General features: G+C 45.0%; 2 protein-coding genes across 8 annotated transcripts in view; one reads left to right on the plus strand and one right to left on the minus strand.

The window, feature by feature from the left end:
• Positions 1 to 10,353, plus strand: part of Pdgfrl (platelet derived growth factor receptor like) — a 64,792-nt gene extending 54,439 nt beyond the window's left edge. Inside the window, exons 4-6 of the mRNA XM_028872353.2 lie at positions 3,878 to 4,171; positions 6,517 to 6,656; positions 8,050 to 10,353. Coding sequence (XP_028728186.1) covers positions 3,878 to 4,171; positions 6,517 to 6,656; positions 8,050 to 8,238 — 623 coding nt within the window. The 3' untranslated portion in view covers positions 8,239 to 10,353. The remainder of the gene's footprint in view (positions 1 to 3,877; positions 4,172 to 6,516; positions 6,657 to 8,049) is intronic.
• Mtus1 (microtubule associated scaffold protein 1) overlaps positions 9,074 to 26,495 on the minus strand; it is a 146,371-nt gene continuing 128,949 nt past the window's right edge. For 4 of the 7 annotated variants that reach the window (XM_037211692.1, XM_028872347.2, XM_028872349.2 and 1 more), the window contains 7 exons: positions 20,178 to 20,392; positions 19,018 to 19,123; positions 17,908 to 17,981; positions 17,702 to 17,797; positions 15,892 to 16,008; positions 11,936 to 12,033; positions 9,074 to 11,296 (listed from right to left, as the gene is read on the minus strand). In XM_037211692.1, the coding sequence (XP_037067587.1) occupies positions 11,083 to 11,296; positions 11,936 to 12,033; positions 15,892 to 16,008; positions 17,702 to 17,797; positions 17,908 to 17,981; positions 19,018 to 19,123; positions 20,178 to 20,392 (920 nt within the window). In that variant the 3' untranslated portion in view covers positions 9,074 to 11,082. The remainder of the gene's footprint in view (positions 11,297 to 11,935; positions 12,034 to 15,891; positions 16,009 to 17,701; positions 17,798 to 17,907; positions 17,982 to 19,017; positions 19,124 to 20,177; positions 20,393 to 26,495) is intronic. The other 3 variants (XM_037211691.1, XM_028872346.2, XM_028872352.2) reach the window with 1 other exon arrangement.

Genomic DNA, 26,495 nt, shown 5'->3' on the forward strand with positions numbered 1-26,495 from the left:
TGTGGTAGCATATTAAGGAGTCAAACTCATTTTTCTGACCCACAATCCTTCAGCCCTTCCTAGGACAAAATAATAGATGGATGGATGGATAGTTACAACTCTGCTAGCTAGGGTCCTCTGTCAGAGAATTTCTAATGGGTGTTCATGGGAAGTTCTGTAAAATTTTCATTTGGGGATATGCTACACAGACTCATCTGTGTGGTCTTTGTATTATGCCATGTGTCAAAGTGTGAAAAAGGCAAACAATTAAGATGACTAACAGCTCATTATTCTACGTAAGGGTGGATTACATGTTGAAATTGCAGATGAACATTCTTTGCCAAGATTAGCACTACTGTGTCTTCCCAAAGTATTAGGTTTTGGTTTGAAGACTTCACTGGAGCTGTTATGGGTTGATAGGTTAGGGTTTAAGAGTGCTCTTTGGAGTTTTGTAAGTGGATCCTCTTTACTTCCTGAAGTCCTCTTGTGAACCAAAACAAAGATAACCATGTCAGCTTCAACTCTGAGCAAACTTAAGTCAGGACTGGGGATATATCTCAGTGGATAGAGTGTTTGCCTAGCATGCACGCAGGTCTGGGTTCTAGCCCAGCACAATATACAATCAGGTGTGGTGGTGCATGCCTTTCATCCCAGTACGCAGGAGGAAAAAGTGGAAGGATCAAAGGTTCAGCATCATCCTTAGCTACATAGCGAGTTCAAGGACGAGCCTGGGCTTACAAAAGAACCTGTCGAAGGGGAGGGGGGAATTAAAAGGGAGGGAAGGAGGATGAGGAGGAGGGAGGTGATATTTTGTTGTTCTTTTATTCAACACACCCAAAGTCCAGGAAGCCTTTCAGTACAGGGTTTGGCACTTTGTCTTTTGAAGTGTGGGTGGCTTTGGAAAACCAAGATGGGCTGCCACAGAAGCTGTGGTTCCTGCTGCTGGCACACGATTCTCTCAGAACATATGCTTCTCAGCTCCCCACATGGAGAAGCATCTGCCATTTGCTATGTTTGTGTGTTCCCTGGAGTTTGATGGCAAACACTGAATATTTTTTTCAGGGTGCTGCCTGTTGTTAATCTGTGTAATGTTTGAGTAACTGCCACATTGATTTCCTCTTATCCAGGAGGTGGGTTCCTGTTCTCTCTTCCCCTCTCCTCAACATTGAAGTTTAACAGACATAAAGAATTCAGATTCTAAGTAGACAGCTCAACAAACTGTCCTCAAAGGAGCAGACATATGTAACCACCACCCAGACAGATCAAGGGGAACGCTGTACCAGTGGGAGGGCTTTCTCCACGGGAAATACTTGGGCAATGATTTTCATATGTGGAGACCACATTAATAAGTACTTTACTAGATCCTGAGTGTGCTGTAATTTGTATTTTAGTTTATAGGCTATTAGCTTTGACTTTTAAAAATATAAAAACCCATGTGTTTAGTTTTTAAAGTAATATGGCACATAAGTAGATACAAGCATATTTGTAGGGGAATGTACTCGTATAATTTTTAAAGGAACGCAACACATTTCTTTTTACAGATGGAAGCTACTGCTGTGTGTGTGTGTGTGTGTGTGTGTGTGTGTGTGTGTGCTTACACATGATATTGAGTACTGAAGCTAGGGTCTTTCACATCTTCAGCATTGAGCCATACCCTACTTTGCAAATATTTTTAAAGCAACTGGTGGATTCATTTATTGCAAAGTATGTATTTATAACAAGACATATGACTATTTTTTGCATTCCGAAATTCCAGTTGTTCACTGGTCCTGCTGGCTTTACTAAGTGGAGCAGATAATTCACTCAGTAAAACCTCACAACACGAGTTGCCTCCACAATCTTATAGTTATAACATTCTGTTAATGTAAAAAAAAAAAAAAAAAATCGCCGGGCGGTGGTGGCGCACGCCTTTAATCCCAGCACTCCGGAGGCAGAGGCAGGCGGATCTCTGTGAGTTTGAGGCCAGCCTGGACTACCAAGTGAGTTCCAGGAAAGGCGCAAAGCTACACAGAGAAACCCTGTCTCCAAAAAACAAAAAGCAAAACAAAACAAAACCTTTATTTTCTGGCAGCTGTGGAGACTGAATGTAGGCCTTCTAACATCCCAGGCAAATGTCCTACCACTGAGGCACACTCTCAAACACTCAAAAGATGTCTTTATTATCTGCTCTTTACAAAGAGGGGAGGTGTTTAAAGCACAACTGGATTAATTAACTCGCCCAATGCTATGTAGACTTTGTGTCTGAACAGGGATATTGGACACATGTTAGAAAGGTACCCCTGGCCTAAGTCTGAAAGTCAGTTAACAAAGTAACAAAATCACCCAGTCTGGTTAGTGTAGAGCCTAGCAGTAATGGAGACCTTTTGGGCTATGACACAGTCTTTCCCAGAGAAACACTTCCATGTTCCTGAACTTGGTCCTTGGAATCAAAGAACTCCTGCCCCTGAATACCTTACTGTTTCCAGGAATCTAAATTATCATACAATGGTGACAGAAGGCTAGTGAAAGAGAAAGCCAAGAATATTTGCCTGCTTCAGAACATTGCATGGGAAACACAGGAAACAATTTAACAAGTGTTATGTGATTAGCCCCAGAGAGTTCTCCCAGCAATTACTATAATATCCCTCTACAGAGCAATCCAGAAAACAAAGGATTTAATGTGTCAAGCCAAATCAAACAAACAACATACACATGTGCCGCAAAAGCCCCACCCAAATCCTTTCCCTGTCCTAGGGATGTTGTGACTCAGCCAGTTCTCACCTGTCTACTTTCTGTGAGATGGAAATGTCATCTAGGGTTTAAAGCATCTGACAGGTGGCATTGCAGAGGGTGTGTGTGTGTATAATACTGGGTGGAAGTCGCCAGCTACATGGTAGCCAAGTAGAAGCCATCCCTGAAACCAGCAGGTTTCCCTCTGTCCCTAACCCAGCCCTCTCCATTAGCCTTGGCATACATTCTATCTTCTGTGTTGGGTGTGAGGACCCTGAGGACCTCCCCAGGAGTGATATTGTTATTTGGTCCTTTCAGAGGACCTCCCCAGTATAAGAATGCCCCCTGAACAGAAGCCCTCGGCGATGAGGCTCATTTTCCATACAGAAGCACAGAGTGTTTCAAGGTCTTATGAATGTTTCTCCTGGGGCTAGAAAGATGGCTCAGCCATTAAGATCACTTGCTGTTCTTTCATAGGATTTGAGTTTAGATGAAGTACCCATATAAGGGGGCCCACAACTGCTGGAGAGACTACAGCTCCAGGGGGATCCAACATTTTCTTCTGGCCTCCACAAGCACTCACGCACATGTAATCCACACACACATCTACAGAAATAATGAAAGTAAAATCTTTTTAAAAAAATTTTTTATTTTTACTTAAGGAAATCGGTCTCCTTTCTTGCATCACTGGCACGATCCATGGTTCTGATGTGAGCTGAAATGACATCTTTTTTGTTGTTGTTTCCTCTGAGGACATAGGGACAGTAGATAAAGTTATCCTTCCAACACTATGATAAAATACCTAAGATAATTAAGAGAAAGTTTTGGAGGTTCATGTCCATGGTCAATTGACCTCATGTCTTCGATCCTGTGTTGAGGCAGGTTTCATCATCAGGAATCAGGTAGAGAGCAAAGGTTGATGTCTTACAAATATCTTCAAGAGCACATCTCTACTGACCTAAAGCCCCCCAGGAACTTCCAATAGCTCAAGGACCTCTAGGGGACAGTCAACATCTAAATTATAGCAGGATGCAAACAATCCCCCCCGCATTCAAACCCAGCCTTCTCTTAGAGACCCAGTGTGCTGAGTACATTGTCAGGGTCGTTACATCTTTGTGCGGTTTTAAGAGTCTTTGAGGCAACCTCACTGCATTCCTTTTGAGTCATTAAGCCCGTGTCTTCTCTGCAGAGAAAGGAGAGCTGTTTGTACCTTCTCCCAGTTACTTTGATGTTGTCTACCTGAACCCGGACAGACAGGCCGTGGTTCCTTGTCGAGTGACAGTGGTGTCAGCCAAAGTCACGCTCCACAGAGAGTTTCCCGCCAAAGAAATACCCACCAATGGGACAGACATTATCTATGACCTGAAGAGAGGCTTTGTCTACCTGCAGCCTCATTCTGACCACCAGGGTGTAGTCTACTGCAAAGCCGAAGCTGGGGGCCAGTCTCAGATCTCTGTCAAGTATCAGCTGCTCTACGTAGAGGGTAAGTCAGTCTGCCTTCTTCCTCCGACCGAGATCGGTGCTGCCTGCTGGTTGGGAGGAAAATACAAAGACACAGGATGGTGTTCTACAGGATTCTCTATGGCATTTCTAGAGCATTCAGCTCCCTTGACCCATCCCCTCTGTCCCCCACTCCAGATCCTTCCCACCTCTGTATTTGATTGTCAAGTCCCTTGTATCACAGTCTCCCCTTAGGACTCATCAACTTTTCTGTCTTAACCAAGTATCTCCTAGCATCATCATCCACTTCCCACCTTGAGGATGGCATCCTGTTTGTGCCCAATTCTACTTCTGTCCCTTGTTTCGTCACTCTCTGAGGGACCTCTGTTCCTCCACTGTGCTGGCTCTGGTTCCACTGGCTTTCTCCTTCCCTTCTGCTCCCTGCCATTCCTTTAACATTTTTCTGGCCATTGCATTTTCAGGGTGACATCAGTGTCTACCTGAAGTCTTTGGCCTGTTCACTAGACACCTCCATTCCACTCCATCAGTCGCATCGTGAACACGTAGACAGCCACAACTGGTGCGATGTAGGGATTATAAGGTCTCATCCCCAGCTCCCAACACAGGCTCTCCTCCTTCAGCCTACCATTCTCACACCTGTTCCAAGGCTTTTCTGATGGCACAGGGATGGGCTAATGAGCAGATCTCTTCATTATACACAGCCATATAACACCGCCCTTCCATGACTTCCTGTAGAGAGTGCCTCACTCTGTTCCCCAAAATGGAGGAAAGGGGGTGATTCCTCTTGGACTGTAATTCTTCTGATAGAGGCTTATATTACTTAACCAATTTCTATTAAACTATATGTCGCCATGTGGCCATAGCATTGCTGGTTTGCGGGCATCTTGTTGCTCCTTGGACATCCTGGTGTCCCCCCCAACACCTGCCCAGCCTCCACCCTTCACCTTGTCTTCAGTTCAAATGTACCACCTAGCCTTAACCTGCCCTGCCATAGGCCAATGCAGCTTTATTTATCAACCAATCAGAGCAACACATTCACAGCACACAGAAAGACATCTCACAGCATGGGAGTATCTAAGGTGACCTCCTTTCTTGGATCTCTTGGTGGACTGCTCATCTCGACCCATAGCTGTGCACTAATAATTTATTTCCTAAATGTGCATGTGTGCTCCAGGTCTAGGAGGTAAGAACCATGTGTCCAAGTAGCATCTGTACTCAGATGATGCAGAGGACCCTCACCATGCCAATCCATGGCCATCAGTGGGCTCAACATGACCCTGTAGGCATGGTTCACCTGTGCCCTCCACCTCAAGGAGAGTTGTTCATTCACCTAGCGTGAATGGTCACAACAGAAGTCTAGCCTGTCCTCCTCCTGCCCTTCATTGCGGCCCTTTCAGATCTTCCTGTTTTTATCCCTGATCCAATGACTCAAACTATCATCTCTGGCCAGTAAGAAGAATACCTTTCTCCCATATGCCCACCTCGTTTTCCAGTCGTTTTCTGTATGGTTGCTAGCTACAGTTTCAATCCATACATTTAGCAAGTTCTTACCTATAGAGACACAAAGTCCTGATGGGCCTCGCATGGCTGACTTCACAGCTCTGGCCCACCTCATCTTACCTCACAGACTGCTCAGGAACCTTCCTGTGTCTTTTAAGCTCGGTGCTGGGACTTAAGTTCCACCGCCTGCCTGCCTCCGTCTAGGCTAGCTTGCAGCTCACTCTGGGCTACTCTTTTCAATGAACCATTACAGTTGCCCACCTCGTGTCTGCGTACTCTGCTGGGGTGTAGGCTCTAAGAGCTCAGTCCATCTGTCTGGTTTGCTCCCGTGGTCCTAGTTCCTAGCATATCTCCTTGCTTAAGGCTGCCATGAAAATTACTCCTTGAGTGGCCACCAAAACAATGAAAAGTTTCTGAGATGTTATAAGGATCCAGCCAACACAGGCAGCACCTGTGTTATCCTGCAAATACTTCTCACTGGGATATTTGGGACTCCTCAGAGGATGGGTGTCACATACCTGTGTGCCCACCTCCACCCAGCCAGGCTGCCTTCACTTACCCTTTCCACAAGTATCGTTCCTCACCCTTTATATCTTTCACATGACCTGGATCAACTTGTTAGCTCCTTCCCCAGCCACAAGCATGGGGGTGGGGAGCTTGGATTCTGAATGACTACCCCTCTTCTGGACTACCAAGGTAGAGAGAGGCAGAGGCAGCTTCTAAAGCACTCTTAGGGGGTGTATGCTAGTGTTGGCTCTCTGAAGCCATAGAAAAGGCAGGTTTCCTCTCTTCAAAGAGAGTGCATGCTTTTCTTGAACATCAGAGTTATGGGATCAGTGTGATTCTTTCTTCCTGCTTTGCTTGCAGTTCCTAGTGGTCCTCCATCCACCACCATCTTGGCCTCCTCCAACAAAGTGAATGGTGGGGATGACATCAGTGTGCTCTGCACTGTCCTGGGGGAGCCTGATGTTGAGGTCGAATTCAGGTGGATCTTTCCCGGGCAGAAGGTAAGTGCCACGCCCCAGCCTCAGCCAGCATCTGTAGTTTTTCATCACTCAGAGACCGACCGTGCTTTAAGTGCAAGGTTTAGGACTAGGTGGGAGCCAGGGAATGTTTGCCTAAGATGCTCCGGTCTGCTTCAAAATATACTGTTTTCCAGAAAAAAAGAAAGGGGATGACTCTATTTCATTCAAGATGCCTTTTGATGTGTGATTTTTCACTGCTCCGACTCAGGAGCAGGAAAGGGAACAGACACTTCTGAACTTCACACTCTCATCTTCTAGGTCCACTACGGGCCACTCTAACCCCCTCCAGGGATCCTTCACACTACATGAAGCTTCAGAGCTGTGGGTGGGAAAAGGGAAGTAACAGCAGGCCATGAATCCTCACACAAGGCCTGTGAAATCTGCCAGCAGACAGTCTTTCAAGTGGGCATATCAACATAGGCCCCATTCACAAGGTGCCGTGAGGTCAGCACCACTTAAAAATAGACTTCTAAAAAAGAACGTCGGCAGCGGTGTCCTCAGCCTCGGTGCAGGTTTGGCTCACTGAGAAAGTCGCTACCAACTTTGTTGCCAGAGATGTCGTCTCCCAAGATACACTAGGTAGCCAATGCTCTGCGCTAAGCCTGTGAGGAGTGGAAAATAATGGTCCCCAGAGACTACAATCTGATGCTAGGTTGTTTGTCTAAGTGTGACAATGTATTTAAAAAACATTCTTGCTTTTCAATAGAATGACCTTTTATGTTGCTGTTATTTTTATGAGAAAAACTGTTAAGTTGGTAATATTATGATTACCTTTATTGAGTGAATTTAGAAAACACTGTTCTTATCACTGTAGCTGCCTGAAACGGATCTTAAAGGTGACACTCATCTAGAATAGGCATGCATTGTTGTCCAGAGCATGATCTTACCTTTCCTTGGTACAGCTTGCCTCCCTCTGTAGTCTCAAGGAACACTAGCCTAATCGCATTCCTGCCTGTCCCAAATCAGAGGCACAGGGAGTTCTTCTGTACCTGCCCAGACAGTGCTTTTGGGCTTTTGACCTTAGAACACTTGGCAGTGAAAGTTGGCAATGTGATGATACAATGGAAAAAATTCTGCCTATTTATACTTAAGACCAGTTCCCCTTAGAGGCCCCAAATAATCCATTCTACATCTCTAAAGAGCAGAAAGAAACCACAGAACAGCATCCTGAAATTCAAGACCCCACTTGGAGAAAAAAAAATGCAGCCTTGAATGAGTATACAGTTAAAAAAAAAAAAAGAAAAAGCCTATAAGCTCAGCATACAAACTGGTCTTCAGTGAGCATGTGCTTTGTATTCGAGAATGGGTCGGGTGGATGGGAGGGAGTAAAGCAGTTTGTCCCTCTGGCTTCAGTCTGTGTGCCATCTTTAAACAGGACGAAAGGCCTGTGACCATTCAAGACACCTGGAGACTGATCCACAGAGGCCTGGGCCACACCACAAGAATCTCCCAGAGTGTCATTACCATTGAAGACTTTGAGACCATTGATGCAGGCTATTACATATGCACGGCTCAGAATCTCCGAGGGCAGACTACAGTAGCTACCACTGTTGAGTTTTCCTGACTTGGAAAGAGAAGTATAATGAACCGATGGGGAAGCCATCTGTCTACACAACATTTGAGATGAGTGCTTTGTGGGAGGCCAACACCAAGGGCCAGCCTGTGGGTCAGACATCCAAATTAAAAGGAAGTCAGTCTATTAATAGAAGTGTTAACTTTGTATTTTGATTACTTACAGCCATGTTTCTAATTTTTATACCAAGAAAACATGTCAAAAACTTTGTACAATCATTTCTATTAAATGAGCAAGATTTTATAAAAAAAAAAAAAATGAGATGAGTTGTCTGTTGTGCATCCAGAAGGACCTCACAGCAATTTTTGTGTTAGTACCTCGTATTCTGTTTGAACCAAGTTCAACTGCTTACTCACAAGCAACAACTCGAGATTCAAATGCTTAGATATGTCACTTTATCAAAGCTAATGAGTTAATTTATAAAGGTATCAAAAATCACATTTTTACATTAAATTGCCACACCGAAAGTACTAATTTTTAAATTCCTTAAACAATTCAGTCTTTCACATAACATAGATGAACAGGTTAAGAAAGATTCAACTTTAGCTAGACCTGTCTTCAGAAGTACTTAAGACCACAGCTGTTCCAATTTTCTTTTGCCATACAGTAGAAATTATTTAAACTAGCCAAAATTCAGTATTCGAATTTGGAAAAGCTTAATCTTGAACTCAAGTTCTGCAAATCCATTTCAGCCCACAACAATTTTACAGGGTTGGGAGTTCTGTAAAATAGCATGGGGAACTGTCTTAACTAATGAGAGTTGAGAAGGGTGTATAGAACATAGCCTAATGCTTTCAAGAGTGAAGTATGCCAGAGGCTGCCATTCTCATATTGAATATTTCAGCATTATTTATTTGATCAAAGTAAAATACACTTTCCATCACTATAAACTACAGATTTTCACACATCCACATTTTTTTTACGATGTGTCAAGTTTTGTGTCCTACGAAAAACATTGTTTAAAAACAAAATGTAAAAGCTCTCTCTTTTGTTTCCTATCTTCTCTCTTGTCTTCTAACCTCTGAAAGGTATTTTAACTGCTGTAAGATTGACTTTCCAGACACCTAAATGGTATGGAGGAGGACAGGGAATCGCATGAACTTTGACTGTAACTACAGCATAAATGATAAACCCAACTTTGGCTAATGTCATTGGGCACAACTTGGGACTGGGTGCAGAGATATTCCAGGAGGTGGCAGTGAAGCTACATTCTATTTATCAGAAGCAAACATGGAAGGTTACATACATCATAAACTATTGGCGATTAGAGACTTCATTGAACACAACCACTAATAGAAAGCATGCGGCATGAATATCCATGAGCTACGCAGTGTACAGGCCCATGATGACTCTAATATCCACCTCTAGTATTCTGAATCTGTCCTAACTCTAGGGTTATTAGATCCGCCACTGAACACGGGTTAGTAAATACTGACTGACATCACAATGCTGACAAAAGCTGGGAAGTGGAGGTGAGCAGCCACAGCGATCCTTCTACCTTTCACCACGTCTTAGTCTGGGGAGGGGGTAAATGAAATTTTGGGAAGAAATTCAAATGCACTGTGAAGGAGTTGCATAAGCCACATTTCTCACTCTTTGGACGACCTTTCTGTTACATTCCAGTGACGGGAGGACTGCCCAAAGGGGCCCTCAAGTCAGCATCAACCACTCGGGCTCTTGATCTATTCAACAGGAAGTGTTGGTTTCACAAGGTGCTTCTGGCCATCAGTACATGCTGAAGGCCATCTTTACTGACTTCCCTAAGGATTTCCAAAATTTGTACTCTCCGATCCGGATGGTAGCTTATTGGATCAGCACCTCAAAGATAAGCTGGCTCCGGAACAGCACTCTGTATTGGGGGACTAAGAGGTAGAAGGCTTGCCTCTGTGGCCCTAGGTGGAGCAAGGAAAGGTAGGTGCAGACAATGGGGAGAGAAGACGAAGGTTGACCTCTGAAGATAGCTTAGATTCAAGGTGAAAATAAGGCAGCAACCACCATGGGTACTGCCCTCTTCTTCTTTATACAGATGTGTGTTTAGAAAAATTAGCTCGTAGCCTGAGAAAATGGATCGGAGCATAGGAGTTAGGCTCATAAAAAATCTACAGGAAAAAAAAAAATCAAACTGGTTTCAACTGACAAAACTGAACACTGAAAAGCTAACAGAAATGTACAGACATCAACAAACCAAAAGGCTCTTCCTGTCATACCCAAGCCCTGCCGTGTCCCCAGTGCTGAGGACTTGGTAGTCACACAAGCAACCACTGCTTTCTCTCCTATGGCTTTTGTTGACACATGTACACCGACCACAACTTGATTAATACAGGACCAGCCATAGTCAGCCGTTGACTTTTAATACACAGCAGAGAGGACTGTGACAGTCACGTGACACACCAGCACACCCATTTCCATCACACATACCTCCGCCCACAGTCAGACTGGGAAAAAAAAAAATCACAAGAAGGTGTCTCTGGTGAAGAATATTATAAAGGTTATAAATCTTTTTTCTTAATAGGCCCCTGAGAGTTTCCCCTTATGCTTAGGTGAAGGAAGGCAAAAGAACAAGGTTCCCTCGTCCTTAAGTGCTTTGTGCAACTACGTCCATATCAATTCAAAAAAAAAAAAATCTATTTTTGGAGGAGGCTTTTGGACCAAGTTAAAAAGTCATCCTCCGGAGCGTCCGACTCGTAAGTAGCCGATAGGGTGGTGGCTGCTTTCCAGTTCTCCTGTGGAAATTCCAGAAAGCGAATTCAGCTCTTCTTCCCACGAGAGGGTCCGTCCTGCAGAACCACACACCTCGCTCGGTGCCTTCGGAGACTCTCCCGAGTTCAGGAAGCGTCATCTGGGTGAGATGCTGGGGCTGGAGAAGGACCCGGAATTCCTGGGGGACTGGAAAGGGATGGCCGAGGACGTGGGAGATCGCTTGGGGCTGCACAGGTCCCCATTGTGCAGCTTCCACAGCAGCTCCTCATTCTCCATGGAGAGTCTCTTGTTGACCTTTGACTCCTTCTCCAGGGACTCCTGCAGGGCGGCCTGCTCCGTGGAAAGTTGCCTTGAAAATAAAAACCCAAAGACCATGTGGAACCCAAGTCAAAAAAACTCTTCCAGTTTAAACATGAAGGTGCAAGAAACCTACTCTGGGAGAGTAGGATCTAGCCCGGGGTCATAGGTTTCTTTAAAGCCAAGAAACCCAAATACTGCAGGGAAGCAAATAGGTGGGTGGTAGAGGGCCTGTCTAACATGTGAGAGGTCCCTGGCTCAGGTCTATGCACTACTAAAAGGAAAATAAAACTCCCAAATACCAGAAGCATAAGCCTGACCCAAATAAATAATCCTATTAGTAATAATTGGCAGCTCTAGCTTTTGAGCAATTTCCCAGGAAGCAGTGGGGCACTTGCACAAGGCTATGGCTTATTTCATTCCTGTCTTAATGCAAGGGCTATTTTCTATTCACATTTGTGATCTCTCTCTCTCTCTCTCTGAAAGCCATCACTACAGGTTTGTGAGCTCTAGGTCGGGGAGACCGTCTAGGCCACTTTGGTAGAAGCCTAAACTGCTACTTTCAGAGGGAAACCAGTGCCTCTCTATCTGCTTCACTCGATGCCTGGAAGGTATCCAGTAGAGCGTGTCCAGACGGGAGCAGCCGATGTTCGAGCATGAAAGAAGGGAAGACAGACTCTTGTAGTTTTACCTCGAGATTGCCATGTGTTTGTCCATTCGAGCTTTTAATTCCTCGTTTTCTTGCTGGAATCGCTTCAGTTTGTCAACCAATGCCGTGTTGTTGTCCACCTTGAGGTAAACAAAGGTTAGAGTCATAAACAAATGAATAAATAAATTCCCTCACTTCCTAAGGCATATTCCTGATCCAGGATGCCGTCAAAAGACTGAGTGAGGGGAACCGTAGTAGTGTGCTGACATGTGAAGAGGCCGTGCAGCAAGGCTCTGTAGCACATCAGAAGAAATAATGACCTCCTTGCGCGGGTTGAGGTCCTGCTGGTCTCCCAACCTTCACTCTCACAAACTGATCAGTTGAGAGATTAAAGGGTAAGACCCACAAAGGCATTTAATCACTGAACATAGTGGCCAGCTAATTAAATCCCCACTCACTGTACTAAAGTATGGTTTATTACTTGTTTGGGAGGTGACATCACAGCTCAAAATAAACTTGGGGCCAAATTTAACCCCAAGTCCCTGCTCTGGCAGCCTACTATGGCTCATTGGCTTGGATTACAGTGTCTAGGTGGAATTCTTGTTTTTAAGACATCCTCAAGCCCAGAAAACATTCAGGATAAGCCAGTCAGATGAAATAACTTTCTAGAAAAACATTTACAGAGCAAAAAAGGGGGTGGGGTAGAGGGAGAGGAAACACCTTGAAACAATTAGAATAAAGCATTCAAGATAAAACCACAAACTGGGATAGCTTGGAATTAAAAACAGTGGCAACTGGCTTTAAAATACTCTACCAATGCTTTGTTTTATAGAGGTAAAAACTCAACCTTTGCTGTCATAGAGCAAACTGCTGGCAGAACCAGCTCTCAAAGCTTGCTTTCTTAGGCAGTGTCCTCATGCTAAGTGCGTTGGTTAGTTTGCCCACTTGACACCACCTAGAATTATCTGGGAAGAAAGCCTCGATGAATGCCGTCTTCATCAGGCTCACCTGTGGGCATGCCTCTGGAGTATTGGCTTGATTGCCTAAATGTGGGCAGTGGCACCATCTGGTAGTGGCTCACACCCAAGGATAAGCTGCTTTCTCTTTTTTTTTTTTTCTTTTTCTTGCTTGACCCTCATTCGTGCTGGGAGTTTATCTACTCTACTGCTGCTGCTGATTCTATCTCTAATTAGAGTCAGCTTCTTCAGGCATCCAGTGCGGACTGATGATCAAAGGCTCTCCAGGAATCAATCCCGTCAGCCTTTGGCACCAGGAGGGAACTGCAGAGGAGGCACCTAGTCTTGTGGGTTGAATAATTCCCAGGTTCTCAGGCTCTCCAGCAGCCATTGCTGGACTACTCTGAGCTCATCGGTGTAAGCCAGGCCAGCAAATTCTCCTTTAATGTGTACTGTATCAGCTCTGTTCCTTTAAAAGACCCTGATACACTAAGTGTTCTAACTTCATCAAAGGCCTGGAAACTCCTAAGCACACGACGTGGCAGTGGCACTGAGTGTACCCATTGTCATAGCAACCTGTCCTCCTATATGAACAACAGTGTGACGCTGACTGATGCTGTTAGGATGCCTCCTGGTCAGGACATAAAACAGAACTATCACGGCTCAAAAGAAATTAAGATATGTTTGTACTTTTATAGCAGAGGATTTTATCACCTGAGATCTTCTGATAAGTTCAGAAGCATGAACGGAAGATGGAGCAACGAATTATTAACAGGGTGTCCTGAGTCATCGCTGCCAACCTGCTGAGCAGGTGTCACAGGGTGACCTTTGGCATGACGTGCTATGTGTGCTGGGTTGGGCCTATTAACAACTAGGAGTTTCTTGCATTCCTTAAAGAGAAAAAAAAAAAAAAAACCATTTCCTGTACTTCTGGTACCTCCAGTGATGGGCAGAGGTGAAGAGTCCCAGCTGTAAGTATCTGCTGCTACCATTCTGACCTCTACATGATAGATGTATGCTCTCAAACTAGAACTGGGCTGGAGTTAAAAATATGTCAGTTTGGAGATCTCCTTAGTAGCTCAGGAGATGTCATGCTTCACGGTGGGCAAGAGGAGCCATCGTGAACCCTGCCGGATCATGCATATCAGAACTGAAGCTGGGCGACACTCTGGGTCCATTCATAGGGAGCGGTGGCTGAGTTGTTGTTATAGGCCTGGTCTGCCCTCATGTCACTGTCATTGACTGAAGCGTTGAATCTCGGGGTGCTTTACTGTGACTGCACTCAGATCAACTGCAGTGACCCTCACCTGCGCACCTTTGTCTCGAGACTTTAGGGTTGACAGGACATTACTGATGGGAAGGTTGTCGATGGTGCTTTTGTGTCAGATTTGCTACCTGTTCTGCCGCACATGTCTCCATGCCCACAAAGAGAAACACCCCAGTCATCCCTGTGAAGCCACCTATCCCAGGGGCCCCGGAACCCACCGGCCTCGGCCTACCCACTCATCATCGTGGGAGTGAGACCCTCGTGACCCTTCAGTCCCAGCTGAGCCCCAAGCTGACCACAGCAATGGGCCCAAGTCCCAGGTTTTAGAAGTCTGCTGCACAGTCAACACAAGGAAACTAACTAAGGCACATCCATTCTGACTGCTAAAAATGGATCCTTCCACCCACCCACCCCTTTGGCCACTACATATGTATTTCCTTTAAAAATTATTGGAACATGTTTCATTGTACACAGTAATGAGCTTTATAATGGCATTTTTCTTCTCGGGGTTCATGTACTTTGACCATATCTCTACCGCTCATTCCTGTCCCCCCTTGCTAGGCCTCATGCTCTTCCAATATGGACCCCCGGCTCTCGTGCCATATGTATATACATGCTTATCATCTAGGCTCCACATATGAGAGAAAATGGTATTTGTCTTTCTGGGTCTGGCTTATTTCACTTAACAGGATCATCTCCAATTCCATCCATTACTTCTGCAAACGGCATAATTTCATTCTTCATTACGGCCAATTAAAATGCCCTGGTGGATTAAAAAAAAAAAAAAAAACAAAGCCTTTCCCTGCTACCACCACATTTCCTGACAAGGTGAGGTGAGTTCCTCTAAGTTCACTTCAGCCTTACCTCCCTTGAAAAACCAGTTAATTATCTCTAGGAAACAAAACACCAAACTGAGCCAAGTCCCCAAACACTGAACAAACAAAAAGTCGAACAGACAAAAGTGCCCAGTGGGTCCCCTGTTCTCCAGGCTGGTCTAGGATTGAATGAGACATTTCTTCATCGAGTGGTAAGTCGCCCACAACTGAGTGGAGGGGAGAGGAGAAGCACTGGATGCTGGCTGACAGTTGGCAGCAGCCAGGGGCACTTAAGCAGGTAACCACCCTGCCAGCGTGGTTCCTGTCCTGAATGGCGCACCCTGTGTTCAGGCTGGCCAAGCTACAGTACCATAGGCACGCCCTCAAATGCAGGTGAGAAGGTTCAAATTCTGATGATCCCGGTTTTCAACAATGCTTGCGATTTTCCGATGAGGCTAAATCTTCAACACACAAAGCTTTTTTTTTTTTTTTTTTTAATCATCCTCTAATTCTTAAAAAGATAAGGCATTCTACTAGATTATATTGTGCCAATGAGATTAATTAATATGTCCACTTGTCTCTCCTGTCCAGGGTGGGTGGTGCATTAAAATACTAAAAATTAAAATTAAAAAAAAATTAATTTTCCTTAGGCCAGTGAAGATTCACAGACTATTGAATTGTGAGCCTGGTTTGTGATAGCTTTTCCAAAACTAATTCCTGCTTCATATGTCTTCCTTAAAAAAAAAAAATTAGTGTTCTAGAAGGCAGCAGTTAATCAACTTGTAATAGATCTGGAAGAGACAGGGCAACTCTGACACTTTCTGTGCATTCCAAATACCGTTAAGTACAAGTTAGCTCAGCTGCACAGCTCTAAAGCTGTGAGCCGAGTCCCTAGATCCCAGGCAACACCCCGCGCCCCACATGGGAGGTGGCCAATCCACCATCCTGGAGGAGGCCTACCAGCTTCTCCATCTTCATCAGCTTCACGTCCTGCTGATGCAGCTTCTCATTCTTGATCTCCAACACAGCTTTCAGGCTTTCCAGTTCTTGCTCCAGATACATGACCTGAGGGTTTTTCTGGAGAAAACACACCAAGATAATGGCTCTGATTTATTTCACATATTATTACACAGTCCAACCTCTTGGTATACAGAATCTCTGATTAGATTTATGCAAGTAGTTAGTGACTTATTTTTGCCTTTTTTTTTCTTTTTGGGACACAGGCAGGGTCATGCTATGAAACCTAGACTGACTTGGTATTCACAGTAATCCTCCTGCCTCCACTTCCCACTGCTAGGATTACAAGTATACACTGCCATGTCTGCTAAATGTATGTTTCTTTTCATTTTTGTCTTTTTTTTTTTTCTTTGAGACAGGTTCTAATTCTATAGCCCAGGCTGAACTGGACTCACACAGCACAGTCTGGCCTTTAATTTGTGGCCACCCTCTTGTCTCAGCCTCCCCAGTGCCAGAATGACAGGGATGAGTCACCATACCTGGCTTACTCAGTTTCAAAGAAATAAAAAAGAAGAGTTAAGACCATTTTGACCGAGAAGACTTTGGTCATAATATCGACAACATACATTTTATTTTTTCCTTAGTCATTTAATAGGGATAGATGCTGCTTGCATCAAATCTCTTATTAGAAACAAGAAATCCATTGTTTACAACATGAAAACAGAGCTCTGGTTAGAGATGGGCCTCTCTCCAGTCCTAAACTGGGGTCTGGAGGGAGAAAAGGCAACAGGAGTTTTCTCTAAGCAAAGTCAGTCTCTGAGGAGAAACACAGGCCAAGACAGTACACATGCAGGGCTCTGGGAAATGGCATTTATTCAGTGATAATGTCCTGAGTCTCTGGGCTTTCCTCATGGTTATGCTGGCCTGGCCATACCTCTCGGACAGTCATAACACTACCACAGAACATACACAGTCTCCCAAATGGACACTCATGAAAGTGGGGCAACCCCACACCCCAGCCCTTGTTTAACTGATGAAAATTCAACTGAACACCTGGCAATTTGATACAAATCAGCTATATCTGACCTACTGGCCAGATGTTAAATGCAAGTTTCTGAGGATTCAGTGGTTTAGGTGATCAAAACTACCTCCTGGGGCAGTAGCTTCCTTCCGGAGGAATCCTGAGGGAGAATCAGAGATTTGATTTACTTTATCTCACTCTTCAAAGTCTTTACTTCACAAAAAGAGGAAATATGGGTCAAATAATCTGCTTTGTAAAGGGCAGGAGAGGTCCCAGACCCAGAAGGGTCAGATCAGAGACCACCCATGTATCTTCAATTCCAGGTTCTTCAAAAATAAAACTCCATGTGGTCCTTTTAAATATGGCTTTTGGGAACCTTAGATAAATCTCCACATATACATTTGAGGAAAATAAAAAAACATTCTGGAATTAGATACCAGTGACTAACACACAATGTCACAAATATGCTATAATATAATACTAAAGTTTATGGTCGTGTAATCATATCATAGTAAGGCATTTTTTTTAAACAAAAACTTTTCTAGTTTCAGATTTTTCTCAGTTTCCTGTAGGTAGTTGCTTAGACTTCTGGATTTGGATCTGTGTATAATTTGGGGAGTTGTTTAAAAAAAAAAATCAGTGAACAAAATCATTTTGTACAGTTAAAATAAAACACGGCAAGCACGAAGAAGACTCTAAACCACAATTATGTCTCTAGCTGCTAAAGAATTGAGTTGAAACGGCAAGTGAGCAGAAGAAAATCCAGTAGCAACCGAGGAAGACACAACTTACTGAATTCGCCTTCTCTCTTGATATTCGCTTTTGTTCCTCCGACTTCAACTTTTCATTCAAAGCGTCGTTTTCACTCTTCAGATCATTGATTTGTTTCTAAGACACAAACAGTAACACGTGGAGCATCAGATACCAGGAAAGGGTCAAAGGTCCATCCGCAGAGGCCAAGTCCACACCATCTGACAGCCCCAGGAAGGAGGACTCACCTCCAGTGACTGCTGCTTCTCATTAAGTAGATTCTCAAGCGACTTCTTTTCCATTTCATGGCTTTTCTTGATCTCTGGAAAGGAGAGGGCTTTGTTTTTGTGTTTTGTTAAGGTTGTATCACCCTATGAGATTACGACTCCACAACCTGATGTATAAATCTGTGCAAGCTGATGATGTACAAATTTTGTTCCTTTCCATTCATTAAGATGCGATTCTATAAATTAAGCAATGTCTTCTCAGAACGACTTTACTAGGTAGGGCAGAGATTTCTGGTTCAATGACCAGAAACTCTGATGCCTACTAGAGGCCAAGAAAACCTTCAAAGTCTCAGAATGAAAGGTAGGGTCTCAAAAGACAGGTTTTTGATTTCTGGTCTAGGGGGGCAGGGGCTGTCTTCCTTTCAATTTGCTCTTCCAGAAGAAAACAGAAATCTAAAATTCAAACAATGTTTACTGAATGTGCATGTAAGCCAGTCACTTTCGTCTATCCTATCTCTGATTCCACACAGCTCCATCTCTGGAGAAGTGCTTCCCTAAAGGTCGCACAGCCAGTACAGCCGTACATCTCCCTGCTACGCTACTCTGTGAGCTGCAGCTGGTTCATGGTGGACACACCCCATTGCACAGCTGACTTTGTACTGAAGAAAAAAAAAAGGCTTCTTGGTCCTTCCTTTTGACTTCAAGCTTTCTGATGACAGTGGGGTCACAACAGCACATCTTGTCCTTGTCCATCAAACGGCACCTGGACCGCGCCACAGCTGTGGTGTGCAAGAGCGCTCAGGCATGGATGCTTTACAGCACTATGCTAGCAACTGACACCCTGACCTTCCCAGGACCGAAAGTAGCAACTACCACTGACCACCAGCACCAAATCGGCCTTTGCAATCTTTGGAAGTTCGTCCTGTTTCCTAAAGGTCTGGCATGTATAATGTATAACCATTACTTGCATCCTTAAGCTGAAAGGGTACCCACTAACAATGAACAGTGCACAAAGAAGCCAAGAGGCCCGCCAAGCATTCTGTGCAAAGGATAGCTACAAATCACTTCCGTTTTCGTAAATACGATGCATTCCCATGACATCTCTACTGAAGTGTCATGGGGCACCCTTGCCTGAAATGGAGGTCTCATAGGTTTTCTTCAGCAATTCTACTTTCTCTGAGTGGCTCGCTTCGATCTCCAGCTTAGTGGTTTCATGGGCGGCGCTTAAGTTGTCGAACTGTGGGGAACAAACAGAACGATAATTTACCAATAAGAACCGAAGTGCCGAGCTGAATCAAGGAGCGCACACAAGGGATTTCATTCATGTGCTTTCATCTGTCTAACGGGCGTCTCACACGGGTGCCACTCTGGACCCGCCCCGCCCACAGCTCCACTCCATCCGCCCCAGAAACAAAGAGGGTCCAAGCTCTGCCGGGTTTGCTGATGGTAATGGCGGAGTCCATCACAGGGAGTGGAGCTGTGCTTCACGGGCTCCCCTCAGCCCCACACCTGCCGCTCCAATCTCAGTCCCTAGCACACGCCTGGCGCATTGTAGGAACTAGACATATCACTAAATAAAAAATGAAGCCAAATAGAGAACGGGGAAAATCAAAGTTTACTAATACTAATGGGTTATTAAAAAGGCATTTAAAAAAAAATTACAAGCCAGTGGTTCAGTAGGTAAACATCAAGGTGTTTCCAAGGGGATTGTTTTTGGAGGTTTTTATATCCCTTCTTCAAAAGAGAATTATTATTTTTTTTAATTTTTTTTTATTTAGGTACTAGTAGGGTTGGACCAGAACCTTGGACATGCTTTGCAAGCTCTTGCTGCATCTCTGAGCTCTGGCCCTCTCTTTATTTTAAGACAGTCTTACTAAATCGCCTCAACCTCTCCAGGTAGCTAGATGGGATTACACACATTTTTTTTTCCACCCTGGGGACTGAATCCAGGAACTCATCACTTTGGTATCACAGAGGACATATTTGGCCCTGTTTTTAGTTTTTATTTTGAGCCAGGACTTACTAAGTTAGCCACGTTGAATTTTGAATTTTCTCTGCAGCCAAGGTAGGCCTTGATCCTTCTGCTTCAGCTTTCCAAGTGTTGGGATTACAGGTTTGTACCACAGTGCCAGACTACTTCCCCCTTCTCTAACTCAACACTGTTTCATCATAAAAATCCCCAAAGCTTTCCCCAATTAAATTAAAAAGCAAGGGATAACTCATTAAGAAACAGACAGCATGTAGAACTCAAGCAGCCAGCCATGCCCAGAGCAGCCCGGTGGGGCACAGACCTGCTCCTGCAGTTGAGTTTTATACTTTTCTGCCTCCTCGATGTAGATGTTCTGAAGCTTCTCACACTCCACCGTGTAGAATTCCTTCAGCCGGTTCTCCAGTTCTGTCCGGTCTGTCTGGTGTTGCTGGTTTAGTTTCTGGACAAATCCTTCATATGCTGTTTGTAAGTCATTCCTAGCCTTTTCTAGCTTCTCACAGGTGCTTGAAGCAGCAACTGAAAAGGACGTAAAAGGGACGAGCCTTTAAATTTGCTCAATGTGTGAAATGCACAGCATTTACCCACCACTGCATAGATACAACAGCATTTACCCACCATTGCATAGACACAACATCACTTATCCTGTGATCAGCACTGTAGTTCCAATAAGAAATATCCATCAAAGGCCCATGTGCTAGAGGCCCGCAGTGTCACTGGAAGGTGGTGGACCTTAGGTCAGTGGGGCACACCCCTGCCAGGGACATCAGGATGCTGTCCCTTCTTTACTTTGTTTTCCCAGCCATGAGGCAAACGGTTTCCTCAACCCTGTGTTCTCCCTGCCATGATGGCCAAAAAGAATGGAGTCAAGAGATCCGTGGGCTGAGACCTTCAAAACTGTGAACCAAGATAAAAATCTTTTCTCTCTGTAATTTCACACACACACACACATAATGCGTTTTGATTATTGCTAGCATTATCTCCCACCTCGGTAAGCCCCCTTCTTCCATATATGGGCAAGATTTCTTTTCTCCATATCCTCACCAAAACATATTTAAAAAAAAAAAAAAACATGATATAAGGAGATAGCATATAGAAAGGTTTGGATAGAGGAAAGGGAATGGGGGAAATGATAGTTATATTAATCTCACTTTTTTATTTTAAAGAAAATATATAGAATATTCACTTAATGCATGTGAGCAAGTGTGAGGTGGTACATTACAATTTTGATTTGCACAATGGATTTTTAAGTAGAGTCACTTACAGATAACATTAACAAAATTCTACTCTGAAGACGGAGAGCTTTATATTCCCACATGATCTGTATCTAAACAGTGCCTTGGGTACTAAAAAATCCAAAGAAGAGCCAGCTGTGGCAGTGTGTGCTGCAGGCCTGCCATCCCAGCACCAGGAGCCTGAAGCATGGGGATCTATAAGTTTGAGGCCAGCCTGGGCTACAGAGCAAAACTATCTCAAAACAAACAAAACCATGGACAGACAAAAATCAGAATCAAACCAATCCACAAAGCAGAAATGTTGGAGGGAAGAGCCAAAATGGGGGAGGGAAGCCAGATGACAGGGGTCATCACAGAAACCATTTGGGATTAAATACTGTAAAACACACTCTTCACACTTACATTCCAACATGGAAAAATGAGAAGGAAGCCTTTCCATGAGGTCCCTTGTGTGCCTCACATTAGACCTTTATATGGAAAAAGGTCTATAAAAGTGCTTTGTAGCCAATCAATGAAGAGATCAGTTTCTAGTGAGGGAAGTCCTGTTTTTACAATTTCATACATCAGCAAATAACAAGCAAACATGACCAAGCTCATCCAAGAACTCACACCAGATACAAGCATCTTGCACACAATTGTCTTGGCACACGGGCGTCTCGGCACACATAGCACACGAGTGTCTTGGTGAACCCCATTGCTCTAAAGGAGCCTGCATCTACTGTGGGTACACAGGGCTTTTATATGTGACACCTGCCAGATTTTCACACATCTGCTTATAATCCGACTACTGTCAGTTTGAACACATAGTTACAGTATGTCGGTGTTTAAAATCAGATTGGATATACAGAAATCCTCTCCCATTAACCACCGGATAGGGCTGTTTGCTCTGTTTAAACACACAAGAACCAGTAGCCCAAACAGTGTGCAGCTTTGCTGGCTCCTATGAGCTTGGTGAAGAGGGAACAGATGGGGAGGGGGGGGGCGGGAGAACCGGAAAGAGAGAGAGAAGCGGGGGGGAGATCTGATGGGGGAGCGAATGGTTCAGTCCTGTTGCTTCCAACAACCAAAGGGCAGGACCGGCCCCAAAAGGTGACATCACCCTGCAGCTGTGCAGAGACCTGCTGTTTACAGTGCTGTGTCCAACAGCTGGGCTACACTTCCCACTCACACAAATGGCTTTAGTTTGGATCAACGGCCTGGGCTCTTAGGGAAGCAGCGATTTGGTGGAGAGTCCCCTGAATTATTTTTTAGAAGGATGCACAGGTAGGCACTGTATTAGGGCTCTCAGAGTGCTCCTTGTCGTCTACTGGGACATACTGTATGTGGGTGGTGGCGGAATAAGGTCCTCACCCAATTTTAGGCTGTAGATTTTCCCTGGCTTCTCATGGCATGGAGGGGCTCCAGGGTCACCTGTGCTGGCTCCTGCCTATCCTCAGTCTGCCTTTCTCTTGCTCCTTTGCCAGAAGTCCACTGCTTTCAGTTCATCTGACAACTAACAAAAGCAGAAGGACCTCCAGGTTTAAGAGTGAGTGACCGTGAGTTTCCTCGTAGTTGTCAAGAGTAGTTGTTTTAAAGGAGTTACTACTTGAAGAGAAAAATTCACCCACCCATCCCCTGAGTCCCCAGACCGGGTCTCACCCTGGAGCTCTGGTTGTCCTTGAATTTAAAGAGATCTGCCTGCCCCTGTCTCTGGAGTGCTGGGTGGAATTCAAGGTGTGCACTACCTACTATTCTTGGCTTAGAAAATCTATCATTTTGGTCCGTGCTTTTAAACATCCCATTAGCTGAGTTTTAAAAGCTTGTGCATGATTAAGCAAGCACACATAGAAGAGAGATGCTTGATGTACACTTGTAAGTACATAAGCTTGCTAGCTTTAAAAGCCAGCCCCGGCAATCTAGCTTAAGAAATTTAGCTAGAGAAGGGCATAGTGGTACATGGCTTTAATCCCCAGCATTTGGGAGTCAGAGGCAGGTGGATCTATGTGAATTAGAGGCCAGAATGGTCTATAGAGTGAGTTCCAGGACAGCCAGATTTACAGAGGGAGACCCTGTCTCAAAATATCTATATATGTACATGGTGGACACATGATAGCCTGTCGTTCAGGAAGCTGTGGTAGGAGGATAGGGCGTTCAAGACTAGCCTGGGTTAACGAGATGTTCAAAGCCAGCCTGGGCTGTACAACAAGAGCCTCTCCCTGCAAAACCATGGGCTACAGATGTAGCTCAGTGATAATGTTCTGTTTGTAGCATGCACAACTGCCTGCATTCAATCCTTAGCATCACAAGGAGGTAAGAAAAAAAAAAGCGTTTAGACATAAAAAAAGAAAGGCACGGGCTTCTCCAAAATTATTTCTACAGTCTAAATCTGTGTTAAAGATAGAAGTTGGCACTTTTACTCAGAGATGCATAAGCCCTGAGATTATTAGGCCAAGGCCAAAGCAGGAAAATCGGGGCTCCCTGCCCCACCCTGCCCATCTAAATCACAGCTATTTGAGCAAGGAAAAGTCGCTGCACAAGAAACAATCATTTGGACGCCGTCTAGAAGAGGCACCACTGTGTGGTCAAGTCTGACCTTGGGAAAACAGAATCATACTAATCTCAGGCCCTTTGGCAGTTACCCCGGCAGAGAGGAAGTGAGGCCATACTTAATCAGTCCCCGGGGATTTCTGTAAGGGGGTAAGGGGGGGCAGCTGGACTGATTATTTCCATCTCATGGAGACAGATTTCCCTTTGCTGACTGATGAATGTTGTTATGGAAGAAAACACGACACAGCCACGGCCTGACAATGTCAGTATTCTTGGAAGAGATACAGAGCGGCCTTCTTTTTAATATATGAGTAGCACGCTTCTCATGGGGGGACAACTGACAGTATCTTCAACGCTGGAGAACACAAGCACCTCCATAGAATAAAGCCAGAGTACCGGTTCCAATTCTGGCACTCCGGTTAGTTGCCTACTGTGTGGTTTGCAAAGGTCGCTCACATTTTTCCTCACTTCTAAAATAGAGACAACACTGGTACTTCCCCTATGGAATTAAATATAACATGTGAAGTGCCTGGCCCTGTGCTCAGCTGTTTAAATGTGTGATATATGTTCCTATTGTTATTACCAGCGGACTCAAACCTAATTATAGATTCCTTGAAGACACGCTAGAAGTTCAAAACAGAATATAATGGTTAGAGTTTATCTTCAGCACCAACCCTCCCCACACACTATCTACACACACACACACACACACACACACACACACACACACACACACACACACCTTTAAAAACACATGATTTGTCTAGGATTAAAAATGTTAAATATGAAGCTGGGCGGTGATGGCCCACACCTTTAATCCCAGCACTTGGGAGGCAAAGGCAGCAGGCAACTCATCTCTGTGAGTTGATACCAGCCTGGTCTACAGAGTTCCAGGACAGCAGGGCTCTTATACAGAGAAGCCCTGCCTGGAAAACTTTAAAAAAAAAAAAAAGAGTAAAAATACACACACACACACACACACACACACACACACACACACACACACATTCACATAGCAGGTTGCCACTGGAGCCTGCTCCTGAAATCAGCCTACTACTATTGTCCTGTATATTCTGGACACCAAACTTCCCTGGCTTTCAGGAGATTTGTTTCTTCTACAAACAGAAGAAGGACAAGGGAAAGTGTGGGAGGTACGGCTCACGTGGAAATCCAGGCAGACTCTGTACCATGTAAGAGATAGCAGCAGCAAAGGGCAAACAGGAAAAAGGGAGGGCCCCTTTCTCTAGTTGTGTGACTCACTTTCCTCCAGGGTTCCCCTCCTCTGCGTCACTTATGAGGGGAATAGGGGTGCTTGTGTCCAATGTGCCTTGCCTGCTTTGGGGCCTCCTCTTGGTCTCTCTGGCCACCCGGGAACCAGCCATCTGCTTGTAGTGCTGGTTCTTGTATGCCTTTCTTCAGTGCGCAACTGATAACTTTCTGTCACTTCTCCTGTACCCATCCGGAACCACAGACAGGGCCTTCCCCATGATTGCTGCCCAATATTACTCCATGAAGTCCTATCACGATACACTTTCAGGGCAAAGTATGGGTCTAACCTGCTTTCAAAGGTGTTGCTGGGGGAAAAGAAAAAAGAAAAAAGAAAAAACTAACCAAGAAGAGTGGGACCCGGACTCTGTGACCAATAGGCATTTCTGACTTTCCAGACCTCAGTGAGTTGATTCACAGAGTGAAAAAACACACACCATTGATAAAGGGTAATGTGGAGTTGTTATATGCTGCACAGGATAGCGGGACACCAGTGCATGAGGGGTGGTGGGTTGGAGATGGTAGTTATCCAGCACTAAGGCCTTCAGATTTTGTTTCTCCCAAGGTAACCTGGGAGACTCAAGGTAGACAAGGCTCTCCTCTAAATTTCAAAATTAGCTGTAAATGGCTTTCTGATTGATGGCTCTTGTGCATGATGCCCACAAATCTATGTGAACAATTTCAAAATCTCCCGCAAATCCTAACTTTTGGTTATTGGCTTTTTATAAAACTATCTGCACAAGGGAGAGAAGACCCCACCCTCACCCCTCACCACCTGTGGTGGTGGGAGAGCGGGCCCTGCACCTCACCTGGGCAGCATAGTAGAGCTGACCCTGGTGGCCGGGTTGCAGGTGAGCCAGCATCCCTTGAGGGCATGAGAGCAGACTTCCCTCCCACCCATCTGCCACATGGTGGCATGGGTGAGGGCCAGACACCCTTCCCCCTCGTCCCTTGCCACCTGCAGCAGGCAGAGAGAGCCGGTCCCAGGGTCATGAGCGTGAGAGAGCTGGCCCTGCCCGTCCCTCACTGGCCACAGCATCTGGCAGAGCAGGCTCTGCAGCCTGTCTGAGCACAACACTAGAGCTGACCCTGTTGGCTGGCATGCAGGTGAGCTGGCCCTGAGGGTGTGGAGAGCAAGAGAGCCAAACTCGACTCCCCATGCTCCCTACAGGGATCGGGAGAGCGGGCCCTGTACCTCGCCTGGGCAAAACAGTAGAGCTGGCCCTGGTGGATGAGTGCCAATGAGCCGGACGCAAGGGCCTGAGAGCAGGAGAACTTGCCCAGCTCCTCACTGCAGGCTGCATTGGGCGAGCTAGCTGAGGCAGTGCTGGAGGGCTCATCCAGGTGAATATCGATGATGGGAAACCTGGTGGACAAATCCAGCTACCACCCAAGCCCAGAATCAGGGATATGATTGTGGTGGTATTCTATTTGTACTGAGATGTGATTTTGATTGTATGTTAATAAATAAAGTTGCCCGGGATCAGAGCTATTAGAGCCATAGAAAGAGCGTGGCGGTGGTGGTACACGCCTTTAATCCCATAGATCTCTGTGTGTTCAGGGATACAGCCAGTATTGGAGACATACGCCTTTAA

This window comes from Peromyscus leucopus, chromosome 17, assembly GCF_004664715.2.
Source record: "Peromyscus leucopus breed LL Stock chromosome 17, UCI_PerLeu_2.1, whole genome shotgun sequence".
Classification (NCBI taxonomy): Eukaryota; Metazoa; Chordata; class Mammalia; order Rodentia; family Cricetidae; genus Peromyscus; species Peromyscus leucopus.